The sequence below is a fragment of the Chrysochloris asiatica genome, unplaced genomic scaffold (assembly GCF_000296735.1).
Source record: "Chrysochloris asiatica unplaced genomic scaffold, ChrAsi1.0 scaffold00017, whole genome shotgun sequence".
In the NCBI taxonomy this organism is placed as follows: Eukaryota; Metazoa; Chordata; class Mammalia; order Afrosoricida; family Chrysochloridae; genus Chrysochloris; species Chrysochloris asiatica.
The window spans coordinates 31,715,948-31,729,497 of NW_006408535.1; the positions used below are offsets into that span (position 1 = coordinate 31,715,948).

At 40.5% G+C, this 13,550-nt stretch overlaps 1 protein-coding gene across 1 annotated transcript in view; it reads right to left on the reverse strand.

Moving 5' to 3' along the window:
* RPGRIP1 (retinitis pigmentosa GTPase regulator interacting protein 1) overlaps positions 1–13,550 on the reverse strand; it is a 97,895-nt gene that overhangs the window by 49,386 nt on the left and 34,959 nt on the right. Inside the window, 7 exon segments of the mRNA XM_006835541.1 lie at positions 989–1,271; positions 1,273–1,335; positions 1,809–1,963; positions 2,102–2,554; positions 5,203–5,353; positions 5,994–6,137; positions 12,166–12,326. Of these exon segments, the coding sequence (XP_006835604.1) occupies positions 989–1,271; positions 1,273–1,335; positions 1,809–1,963; positions 2,102–2,554; positions 5,203–5,353; positions 5,994–6,137; positions 12,166–12,326 (1,410 nt within the window).

A 13,550-nucleotide genomic window follows, 5' to 3' on the forward strand; every position in this document is an offset into this window, starting at 1 on the left:
ATAAAGAGAAATACTTTTAACTGATGGTATATGGAGGGGATTATAATCAATGTAATGAAACAAGTTACATGAATTGTTGAATGTGAAACTGATGATGTGCCCTGTAAACTTTCACTCAATCCACAATAAATACCTTAAATTAAAAAAAAAAACAAAAAACATTGAGTCAGTTCCGACCCATAGCCACCCTGTAGAGGGTTTCTGAGGAGAAGAAGTGGGTTTGAACTGCTGACTCTGCAGTTAGCAGTCTAGTACTTATCCTACAGTGCCACAAAAGCAATTGGTCTTAAGTAAAGACAAATATTGGAAAAAGCTAGAGAATTTGGAAACATTTGTTCAGAGATTGTTGTTGTTAGGTGCCGTCGAGTCAATTCTGACTCATAGTGACCCTGTATAGGGTTTCTGAGACTGTAACTCTTTATAGAAGCAGAAAGCTTCAGCTTTCTCCTATGGAGCAGCTGGTGGGTTTGAACTGCCTATGGAGTAGCTGGTGGGTTGAGCAGCTTGTGGTTCGAAGTCCAGTGCTTATCCTACAACACTGCCAGTACTCTTTGTCAGAGATGTTGCTGTTGTTAAGTGTCGTCAAGTCAGTTCTGGCTCATATTAACTCTGTGTAGGTTTCTAAGGAACGACTGGTGGGTTTGAACTGCAGACCGACCTGGCAATGAGCAGTCCAGTGCTTATCCTACAGAGCCACACCAGGACTCCTTGTTCAGAGATGTCATAGAGAGTGTGAAATTCAGGTTGGTGGTTCTATCAATTTAAGAGTCTTGTTTTTGTGGCTGAAAAGAAGCAGAAGAAACCACTGTCTTCATATGAAGAGTAAAGTTCTAAGTTTTCTCTTCTGTTCTCTTGACAGTATCTGAAAATCATTTTGGCAGGCTTTAAGATAGACTGTTCCAAGCAAGCAATCAGAGAAAGGTAAACTTAGGACAGGAAAACAACACTGGACAGAGAGCATATAGATTAAATAATCTTGAATTCCCACCTTCAATGGAATTGTTTTGTGCAAGAGGCTGCAAAGGTACTTGGACTTGGCCAAGGTATGAGGCAGACTCTCAGTCTTCATCATCAAAAACATATACATGTAGAGTTTCCCGTCACAAATACTGATTCAGGTCAGAGGTCACAAGCACTGGGAATCAAGCCTGGTCTCTAAAGTAGGGATTGTTACTGGCTGGAATGATGGCAGTGCCGTGGTCAGGAAAAGTGAAGAAGTGGTATACCACATATGAACTGGGTTGGGTTCCCAACTGTAGACTCTGGAGACCAACCACAGTACCTGATGATCTCCACACACAGCTCATTCTGATGCTTCTAAGCCTCTGATCTAGACTGGAAAGATGTTGGTCTTGGATTGAGGAAGAAGGGCAGCCTGGGACAGTTGTTGTGGATGAAATTCAGCACTCTTGGTGAGGAAGAACTACTAACTAGAGAACTGTTGTACACCAACTGAGGTCAGGGAGAAACTTAATGATCTTCACATGCTTGGAGACTGGCTCAGACAAGGTAACCTAGTTACCTTGAGGAGATGCTAGTAGTCATGTCTTAGTCTTAGAGAATAGAGCAGAGGATTGTTTTCTCTGTTTGTTTTTTTCTTCACAGCCAGAAACAATAGCTAGAGCCAAAGCACAATTTCACTTTAAACTCAAGATTGACCAAGGAAAAAATCTAGACTAGTTGTAGCATAAAAGTTTTTCTTTCATTCTCATTCAAAAATTAGTTATTGACAACAGAAGTTTGAGTTTGTCTCATAAGCTGCATGGCTAAGACTCCTTTAAGATGCATGGATAAATCCTTTTTCTCACCTCCTCATCCTCCTGAGTCTTCCAGGCTCCAAGCATATTAGCTGAAAGGTAGACCTGAGCTTTCCTTAGCTTACTTCATGCCTTTAGGCTGGAAGTTATGGGGCAGCAAAGCCTCATCCAGTACTCAAGTACTCCGAAGTTTTCTCCATCAGCTCCTGGGTAGCAGAAAGTATGAAAGGCATACAGGACCGAGACGGTATGGCAAAGATTGAGACTAAAGGCAGAGGCTCAACTATAGACTTTGGCAAATTCAGCTTCCATCCTGGGGGCTACCAGAAGCAAACAACACTTACCAGTAAGCATGGTAGAGCCATAGACTTTCTCCACGGTGTCCAGCACCCTGTCAAAGTGAATCCATTCAGTTGCAAGAGTGTAGAGCTCACCGACCAGGGCTTGGTGAAGATCAAGCCAGGCTGAAGCTCCTTGAAGGTAGTGCAGGAAAACATACTGTGTGTCCACCACATACTGGGAGGTGAAGTCATAGAGGGCTTGTGGCCCCACAGCTAATGGAGTACAATGAGTTTTGAAATCATAGAAGGAGTAAGTGCCAAAAGTGGTAGGTTGGCTAGCTCTAGACTGAGCCAGGGCAGCGGATGTCTGGAAGGCCTGTTGCAGGTGCAGTTCAAAAAGATTTTCACTCTGATGCAGTAGAGAAATGCCCATTTTATCCTCATCTGTATTGGCTGGTAGTGTTTCCAGACACAATGACAATTGTCAGGTGCCATAAGCCACGTCGTTGAGCTGTTCTAGAGTATCCTTCCCTAGCGTTGTTGTTATTGAGTGACGGTGAATTGGTTCAGACTCATACCAGCCCTGTATAGGGTTTTCAAAGACCGGCTGGTGGGTTTGAACTGCTGACCTTGTGGTTAGCAATCCAGTGCCTATTCTACACACCAAACCAGGGATCCCTTCCCTAGTGTGGTGGTGGTGGTGGTGTGTCATGGAGTCAGTTCTGATTTAACAGCGACCCTGAATATAGGGTTTCTGAGGCTACAAATCTTTTTTGAGCACAGAATGTCTCATCTTTCTTCCGTGGAACAGTTCATAGTTTTGAATTGCTGACCTTGAGATTAGCAGTCCAACTTGTAACCACTACACTACCAGAGCTCCTTTTCCCTAGTGTAATGGAGGGTAAACAGAAAGAGATGTAAAAACACAGAGAAAGTATTCATTGTGATTATTTGAAGAAACCAAGGTATTCAAGAGAATAAACAAAGTAATGACAACAAAGAGATTTGAACTCTGATAACTAATTAATCCAATGTTTGCTTTAGAGTTGTTGCTTGTGCCACTGAATGAGTTCTACTGACTCATAGTGACTCTGTATAAGGTTTTCAAGGAGCAGCTAGTGGGTTTGAACCACCGACCTTGTGGTTATCACTCCAATGCTTAGAGAGAAGGTACAAAATGAGTGATTGGAAAGTAAACACTAAGCTCAGGAAAACACTGGAAACACAATTTTGCTATATAGATGACATTGTTTGCGTCTACTGTAAGACTTCATTAATTAATTGATAAATTCCCCTAGAGAAGCACCAGAAACAAAAAAAACATGAATATTTCTATTAAAAAGAAGAAGTCTGGGATATTGGTTATGAAAAGAATAGCAAGGCAGAGCCACAGTGTCTGCTGCATTGAGCCCCACTAAGAAATGCTTCCCTTTCTCCAGCCTTATCAGTCACAAGAGTCTTCATTCTGTTAATACTTTGGTTTCATATTAAGAAGGCAAAAAAAATCATTCTAAGTAAAGAGTCATAGAGTAAGAAGTGGGGGAGGGGGAGGAGACTACTAGAAAGAGACTGAAAATACTGGCAGTGGGAAGAAAAGATATCTAGACCGTCTACCAAATCTGAGCATTATCTTCCATGTCCAACCAATCAGAACTTTGATATATAGTCTGGTTCAAAATGGAGAATGTTAAGAGATGTCACATTGTGCTGATGGCGAAGGTCCTATTTTTTAAGAGTCAATGAAGAGAATGTCTTCAGGTCCAAAATAAGAGAATATAAAGATGAGCTAATGGTTTCTTAATTGGTGGAATGAATACAACAAAACAAGATACATTTAAACTTTTGGATTACATGACACAGGGTTAATAATCTTAACATATAAAGAATCTCTACAAATCAATAAGGTATTATTAAGAAATAGATAAAGGACAGGAACAGGTAATACAAATAACTTAAAAACATATGAAAAACTCTTTAGCTTTACCAATAACCAAAGAAATAGAAGTTTAAAAAAATCTACAGAAGTAGGTAAAGGTATTTATGCTATACTGTCCCAGAAAGCCCTGCATTTGAATGATATGAGAATTTCAATCCAAGGAGAAGTGTCCTTTGTTATAATGTAGAGACTTTTGATCACACTGACCCTGGCATAGGTAAATTATGTTCCAGAATAATCCCTTTATTCTAGTTAATGATCACTAAAAAACCTGCTGACTATTATCTGCTTTCCAGAGAGAATGTCCTGAATAGCAGTTTCAAGTAGTTTCATGACAACAATATAATAGCCATGACTATAAAATAGTAAATGATTATTTGGAATTAAATATCTGTCTGGTGAATTTGGTTCGTGTAAGTCATGTTTCTCACTGCTGGGTACAATAACACAGTCAAGTTTCTTGATGTACAAGACTGAGACCAGACTCTGGTCAGTAATGCCGTACTAAGTCTAAGAGTACCACAGTATGAACTCTGCATAAATACCCAGCTAGCTCCCCTGTCACTGTCAACGTTGCTCAAACTGCAACATTATTTCAGAAAGAGATAAAACAGAAAAGAATGATGGCAGATGAGTGATGACATTCTATTATTTACAAAAACGACTTTATAGATCTGGGTGGAAGAATCAATCTTAAGAGTGTGTGTTACAACACCCAAGAGTCGACAGTGACATTCTTTCATTCTTAAACTAGTATCAATTTACTGAAGCAATTGCTGATCCCAAGTGAAACTCTTCATAGAAATCAGAGAAACATATTGATTTATTGCTAAACTACACATTGTTGTTGTCATTGAGTACCATTGAGTCAGTTCTGACTTCTAGTGACCTTGTATAGGGTTTTGGAGGAGCAGCTGGTGGATTTGAACTGCTGGCCTTGTGGCACACAGTCCAGTGCTGATCCTACATTGCTATACCAGAAAACCCTGAATCTGAATGATACAAGAATTTCAATCCAAGGATGAGTGTCCTTTGTTATATTGCAGTGACCTGTGATCACAATGCTACACATTAAAACAATAAAAATTATGGGACAAAGAAGAACAGGAGTAATAAGTCACATCCCAAGGTCATACGAGGTAGTCCTTAAATGGATACACAAAGAGGAATATATGTTTTGACTGTGCGGCATGTCCTAAAATGAGAATAACAAAGAACTAAGACTTGCCAGATGTTGGTAGACCATGGCTTCTTAAAATACCTTCCAGCTGCTTGATACGATTGTTCTTGAGGTCTACTAGTTGATTCAGTCTCTCCAGTTTCTCTTTGCTATCTTTCTTTTCTTTATCAGTTTTTATCACCAATGTCTCCAGTTCCTCCTGAAAAAAATTCTCTCTGAATTTTTCGATCTCAGTGGCCCAGGCCTAAAGAGGCCAGATAAAAAGTAGCACTTGGTGGGTAATGGAGACTCTACTACCTCTTTAACAGGGCAAATTCACCCACTAGAAAAGTTTGGGTTCCTCAATGACCCTCCAGGACCAGCTGTGCTATTAGTTACCATAAAACCATACCAAAAAACAAACCCAATGTTGCCCAGTCAATTTCAATTCATAACAACCCTATTTAGGATTTCTTAGGCTGTAAATCTTTATAGGAGTAGAAAGTCTCATCTTTCTGCTGTGGAGCGACTGGTGGGTTTGAACTGCTGACCTTGCGACTAGAAGTCCAGTACTTATCCTACAGTGCCACCAGGGCTTCTTATTAGTGCCAAAGGAGAGCATTTTCTTGGGGCTGGCAAAAGTGAACCCAGAGGTTCATAGCTGCCATTTTCATTAGATGGCCCCATCATTGGCTTCTATTGCTAAGGGGCCCTGGACATGTGTGAGTCTTCAGGTTCTTCAAAGAACAGCATATCCTGTGTTAGTACAGGAGAGCATATTACCTTGCACTAGTCCTGGAAATTCAGGCCTTACTTCATCCCAGCCTTCTATCCCCTTCCTATGCCATCTTTTCTTGTACCTTATAACAATCATTGATTTTGCGCTGCAAAAGAAGCATGTCTCTCATCTTGTCTAGTTCCAATGTGGTCTCTGCATGTGATGCTTGCAATTCACTTAACGTCCGGGACAGTTTCTGTTCCTTTTGGTTTCTGTCTTCATAGGGCTATAGGGTAAAAAGCACTGATATAAGGGAGTATAAATATGATAGGGATAATAAAAACTAGTCTCCATAAAGAAGTTGTGGTTGTTATTGTTAAGTGCTGTCAAATAGGTTCCAACCCATAGTGGCCCTGTATAGGTTTCCCGAGGAGTGGCTGGTGAGCTTGAACCACTGACCTTGCAGTTTAAATAATTTTTGCAGTCCAGTGCATTAATCCACAGCACCACACCACTAAAATGCCAACAGCAGAAATTACTCTAATTTTGGGATAATTTCTGCTGTTGGCATTTTACTGGTATAGTGCTGTGGGTTAATGTGTTGGACTATAGAAACATAATCATATCAGTTGATGCAGAAAAGGCATTTGACAAAATTCAATACCATTTTTTTTTAAACTGCTTTATGTGATAGTTTACATGGGAAAACATTAGCTTTACATTCATTTTATCATATATCATTACATTGTCATGGTTACAAACCCCTCCATGCATCATCAACCAACCAAAAGGTACAGCCCGCAAGCCTGCCCCTTGGTCGTCAGCACACAGCCCCTCTCTCTCTCTCTGGGTCTAGAGTTTCCAGCCGCTGCATCTCTCTATGTCATCATCTCTGCCTCCATTCTTGGTAAAAACAAAGTAGGAATTGAAGGGAAGTGCCCCAACATAATTAAGAGAATATATACAAATCTAACAGCCAATATCACTCTCAGTGGAGAGAAACTGAAAGCATTCCCTTTGTGAACAGGAACCAGATAAGGATGCCCTTTATCACCACTCCTATTCAATATTGTGTTGGAAGTCTCAGCCAGAGCTGTAAGGCAAGAAAGGGAAATTAAAGGCATCCAAATTGGCAAAGATGATGTAAAACTCTTTCTATTTGCAGATGATATGATCCTGTACATATCATCTGCAAATAGAAAGAGTTTTACAGTGGTTCAAGCTCACCTACATATAGAAAATCCCAAAGGCTCTGCATGAAAACAAATGGAACTCATTGAAAGATTCCGCAAACTGGCATGCTAAAGCTCAATATACAAAAATCAATTGGATTCCTGTGGTGCTGCAGAACAATGAGTTGGACTGTAAGGTCAGTTTGAACCACAAGGTTGGCTGTTCAAACCCACAAGCCGCTCCTTGGAAATCCTATACAGGGTCGCTATGGGTCAGAACTAATATGATGGCACTTAACAACAGCCACACTAACAAACACAACTCTGAAAAGGAAATTAGGAAAACAATAACATTTACAATAGTCATCCCAAAGATGAAATTCTTAGAAATAAGTCTAACCAGAGAAACAAAAGACCTATACTAAGAAAACTACAAAACAGTACTACAAGAAACCAAAAGAGATTTACAAAAATAGAAGAATATACAATGCTCATGGACAGGAAGATTTAGCATTATGAAAATATCAATACTACCCAAAGTAGTATAGATATAATGTAATACCAATCCAGATTCCATTCTTTAAAGAGATAGAAAAAATGATCATGAACTTTATATGGAAAAGAAAGAGAATTTGGATAAGCAAAGCACTGCTTAAAGAAGAATAAAGTTGGAGGTCTCACTCCCTGATGTCAAAATTTACTACAGAGCCACAGTGGTCAAAACAACCTGGTACTAAGACACAGCAAAAGATACTTAGATCAATGGAACAGAATTGACAACCCAGAAATAAATCCATCTATATACAGTCCACGGCACACCATCACCACCACATACAGTCAACTGATTTTTGACAAAAGGCCAAAACACATTAAATGGGAACAAGCAGTCTCTTTAACAAATAGTGCTGGCAAACTGGAAATCAAGTTACAGAAGAATGAAACAAGCATATTGTATATATCTCACACCATATACAAAAATGAACTGAACATCAATTAAAGACTTAAATGTATAAACAAGAACTATAAAGATCATCAATGAAATATTAGGAACAAATTTAGGGGTTCTAATACATGGTATGGAGTCCTGGTGTGGCACTGTTCAAGCTCACCAGCTACTCCTCGGAAACCCTATACAGGGTCGCTATAGATTGGAACCAACTCAACAGAAAACAACAAAAACACATGATACAGAGTCCTGGTGTGTTGCTGTAGGTTAATGCATTGGACTGCAAGGTCAGTTTTAAACTGCAAGGTCAGTGGTTCAAGCTCACCAGCTGCTCCTTGGAAACCCTATACAGGGTCGTTATGAGTTGGAACTGATTTGAAGGCACTTAGCAACAACAACAACAACAATACATGGTACAAGGAGTTCTGGTAGAATCGTGGTTACAAGCCAGGCTGCTAACCTCAAGGTCAGCAGTTTGAAACTACCAACTATTCTGTGGGAGAAAGATGAGGCTTTCTGCTCCCATAAAGATTTACAACCTTAGAAACCCTATGCAAGGTCTCTATGAGTCAGAACCAACTCCACGGTACACCACCACTGTGTGGGATAGACTCCTGGTGGGGCACTGTAGGATTAGCACTGAACTTAGAACCACAAGGTTGGCAATTCAAACCCACCAGCTGCTCCTTGGAAACCTTATACAGGGTTGCTATGAGTTGGAACTGACACAACAGCACTTAACAACAACAACATTAAATGGTATATATACACCATCAAACATTACAAGCATTACATACAAGCAGTAGGAGACAAAAGAGATGACTAGGACTTCGTAAAAATTAGACATTAGGTGCATCAAAAGATTTCACCAAAAGTGTAAAAAGGGAATCAACAGACTGGGAAAATTTTTTTGTAAATGACATATATGACAAGGAACTAATTTCTAAAATTTACAGACAACTACAACACCTCTACAAGAAAAAGACAAACAACCCAATTAAAAAAATGGGCACAGGACATGAACAGACACTTCACCAAGGAAGACATTGAGGCAGCCAACAAACATATAAAGAAATGTTTACAATAATTAGCCATTGTTGTTGTTGTTGTTAAGTGCTGTCGAGTCGGTTCCGACCCATAGCGACCCTGTACAGGGTTTCCGAGGGTGTAAATCTTTACGGGAGTAGAAAGCCTCATCTTTCTCCCGCGGAGCGGCTGGTAGTTTCGAACCACTGACCTTAAGGTTCGCAGCCCGATTCGTAACCACTACGCTACCACTGGAGAGATGCAAATCAAAACAACAATGAGATATCATCCCATAGCAGCATAAATAGTGAAATAAAAAACAAAACAACAAATGGTGAGGGTTTGGAGACTGGGTCCCTCCTACATTGCTGGTGGGACTATAAAATAGTTCAACCATGTGGAAAATGGTAAGGACTTTCCTCAGAAAGTTGGAAACATAAATATCTTATAACCCAGAAACCCCTCTTCTTGGTATATTGTTGTTGTTATGTGATGTGGAATTGGTTAAGACTCAGTGACCCTGTAGAGTGTTTCCGAGGCTGTAAATCTTTACAGGAGCAGAAAGCCTCAACTTTCTCCCGCGGAACAGCTGGTAGTTTTGAACTGCTGACCTTAAGGTTTGCAGCCTGATTGGTAACCACTATGCTACCAGAGCTCCTTGGTATATATCAACAAGAAATATGAGCCAAGACACAGTAGATATACACACACCACTGTGCAGTGCAGCACTATTCATAATATCAAAAAGATGGAGACAACCTCTAAGTACCCATCAATGGAAGAATGGATAAACAAACTTTGGTACATACACACAATGGAATACTATGCAACCTTGAAGAACATCAGTCTTCACAACTCAGGCCAGAAGAACTAGATGGTGTCTGGCTATCACTACCAACTGCCCTGAAAGGGATCAAATTAGATGAATCTGCAAAACACCTCATTACATGGATGAACCTGGAGGACATTATACTGAGTGAAATTGTTGTTGTTAAGTACTGTCAAGTTGGTTCTGACCCAAAGTGACCTTGTATAGGGTTTCCAAGGCTGTAAATCTTTACAGGAGCAGAAAGCCTCATCTTACTCCTGTGGAGCGTCTGGTGGTTTTGAATTGCTGACTTTGAGGTTAGCAGTCCAACTTGTAACCACTATGCTACCAGAGTGAAATTAATCAATCACAAAAGATTAAATATTGTATAAGACCATTATTGTAAAAGCTTCCTCACTAAAAAGAAACATTCTTTGATGGTTACCAGGCGTGGGAGGAAGGGGAGAGGAATTCATTGGCTAGAGGGTAGACACATGTTTGCTCCTATGACAGGGACGGCAACATACAGGAAGGGGAAGACGATCTACAAGAAGAGGGAGGGTGACAGAGTAATAATAACGATGGGTGAAGACACTGGGAGGAATGCATGGGCTAAAGGGAATAGAGGTAAATAGTGATATATACACCACCTTGGAAGAACAGTGTTGTTTCAAGGTTGTGTATATATGGATTAAGACATAGGTTGAATGAGCAAGGGAGGAAGAGTGAGATATATATGGTGCTGCATATATAATGCACTAGACTGCAAAGTCAGTTTGAACTACAAGGTATGAACCCATGCTTTCCCATGGCCAGCACCAAAGGAGGGCCTGTTCTTGTCTCTGTCCAGAACTCAAGGTCGAAGGCTTAAACTCACCAGTTACTCCTTGGAAACCCTATACAGGGTTGCTATGAGTCGGAACCCACTCGATGGCACTTAGCAACAGCAACAACAACAAATATCTAAGAGTTTGAAAGAGGATATTTGTACATGGATATTTACCTTTCAGGAAAACACAGCTATGAATGTGGTGAAGCATATAGTAGGCAAAATGAAGAAAACTTCCAAACTTCCTTGATACTATCAAACATCTTAAGGCGATGAGTTGATGGTTCTGGGGGCTCAGGACCGTAGTCTCAGGGGACAACATTGTCAATTGGCATAACAAAGACAGTGTTCTACATCCTGTTTGGGCGAGTAGCACCTGGGATCTTGTAATCTTATGAACGTTATTGGTCTCTTTATGTGCAGAAAAACGAAGAGTGATAATAACAGAAGAGACTTGGAATCAAGTAGCCCAATGGGCTAATGGGACATGTAAACATCAGTGTCTATGACTCTGAAACCAGAAGAACTAAATGGTGCCCGGCTACCACTACCAACTGCCCTGAAAGGGATCACATTGCAGGATCCCGGAGAGAGTAAGAGAAAATGTGGAAAAAAACTCAAAGTTATGTAAAAAATAAAAATTTAAAAAATCAGGTTTACTAGTCAGAAAGAGACCAGAGAAACCTGAGACTATGACCCTTGACCACTCTTCAGGTCTAGGAAGGAACTCACAGATGTGGCCCAATTTTCAGCCAAGCAATAGATAGGTTTATAGCTGGGGAAACAAGAATACTAGTAAGGTATGATCACCATTCAAAGTAAAAAGGGCAATGTATGTCTAAGGACAAAGTAGAGGAGGGATAGAAAGGTGGGTGGAATGCAAATAGGAACCACAGGAAGGAAGCAGGATAACTGGTTTTGCATGGAGGGGATTGTAATCCGTGATATGAAACAAAGTGTACGATTTGTTGAATGTAAAGCTCATGATCTTGTCTGTAAACCTTCACTCAATTCACAATAAAAAGTTAAGAAAAAAATGTAAGAGGTCTTGCATTACTTCATAAGTGGTCTTTTGCCAAGTTCTTCATGTTGAGTAGCAGCACTGAAGGAAGGTTATAGAGGCGCTAAAGGAACTCTGGTAGCATAATGGTTATGAATTGGGCTGTGAGCCTCAAGGTCAGCAGTTCGAAACTACCAGCTGTTCTGTGGGAGAAAGACGAGGCTTTCTGCTCCCATAAAGATTTACAGCCTCGGAAACCCTGTACAGGGTCGCTATGAGTCGGAACCTACTCCACGGCACATAACCACATGGGCTAATGGCTCTTCACCATTACCTGAGTTGTAAAGTGTGGGGAAAAAGTTTTGGAGCTCCTGAAGCTATCTCTACTCTCAGCCTTCTCAGAATCTTTAAAATATTGTCCTTGATATGGTCAATACATTATCCAGTGTTTTTTTCAAATCCCTTTATCTTTTCCAGGAATTTTTACCTTAGATGTCTCTACAGAGTTAACTTATTTATGAAGACACTCTTACTTTGATCTGATCAGTCTCTTGGAACAGAGCTGGGGGAGTGGCTGGTTCTGACTGCCCTCCAGGAGATTGGAGAATTGTGGTTTTCTTCTGGAGGAGCTCTACTTCCTGTTGATGCTTCAGAAACAAGTTGGTGACTTCCAGCTTTAGATCCTGGTTTTGGACTGGGGAAAAACATAATCCAGAGTTTAATCAAGTCTGAATTAAATTTCCCCACTAACAATTAATTCACTTGATAAATGTGTCCTAAGAAAAGAAATTTTTTGTTTCCATAAAGTAGTTTTACCTTATTAGCCCAGTAAAATAAGCAAAAAGCAGCTTCAGTACTGTAGAGTGGAAGGGAGAACAACAACAAAGACACTTGTCTAACTGGGATAGTCCAAATCTTTGGAGAGCATTGCCCATCCCAGCAGTTCCCCAACACTGTCCCCATTCCATTCTGATTTCTAGGCTGTAGGTTCTCTGTGATACCCTTCTCCATACTCATTCTGACCTAGAGAGAAGCTGGACATTCCACTGATATGCACGTGTGTTTCTGGGAAAGGGAAATCTATTTTTAGTATGTTGGAATGTATTCCAGAGGAAGTTAGATTTGATTACCACTAAAATACTCCTAGTATGGTACTGTAGGTTAAGCACTGGACTAGAAACCACAAGATTATGGGTTCAAATCCACTAGCTGCTCCTTGAAACCCCTGTACAGGGCCACTCTAAGTTGGAATTGACTCTACAACACTTAACGACAACAAGGTCTTTACAAAAACTTCACTTGACTTCATATATACCACAGAATCCTTAGTACACAGTCTTAAACTTTATCCAGTTATGGTACCTGCCTCTATTTTTTATGGATGGCATATTCCGTTTCCTTAACTTTCTAACGAATGCGATGCAATATAATTTTTTAAAAGCTTTTATTGTGAGGTTTACATGGGAGAACATCAGCTTTACACTTACCCTATCATATTTCGTTTCATTGCAATCATTACAATCCCCTCCGTGCATCAACAAATAACCAAAGGGTACACCACAGAGGCCCACCCCCAGCCGCCAGCACACAGCCCTTCTCCCTCTCTGAGTTTAGTGTCCCTAGCTGCTCCATCTGTCCATGTATTCATCGTCTTTTTCTCCATCCTTGGCGACACTGCTTCTCTGGGTAGGGTGCTGCTCTCCATTCTTCTCACTTGATGGTCCCAGGGACCTCCGCTCCTGGGCTGCAAAATCAATCACTCTCCTCCTTTTGTCAAAAACTATCTACTGCTATATTTCTTACCCTCACAGTCAGTCCTGATGGCAATTATTCACTTTTGTGCCGGAAGAGTCTTATCCTCATTTCCTTTCATCAGCCCTGTCTCAACAGATCGGAAATCATTCAGTGGTGTTTCCAT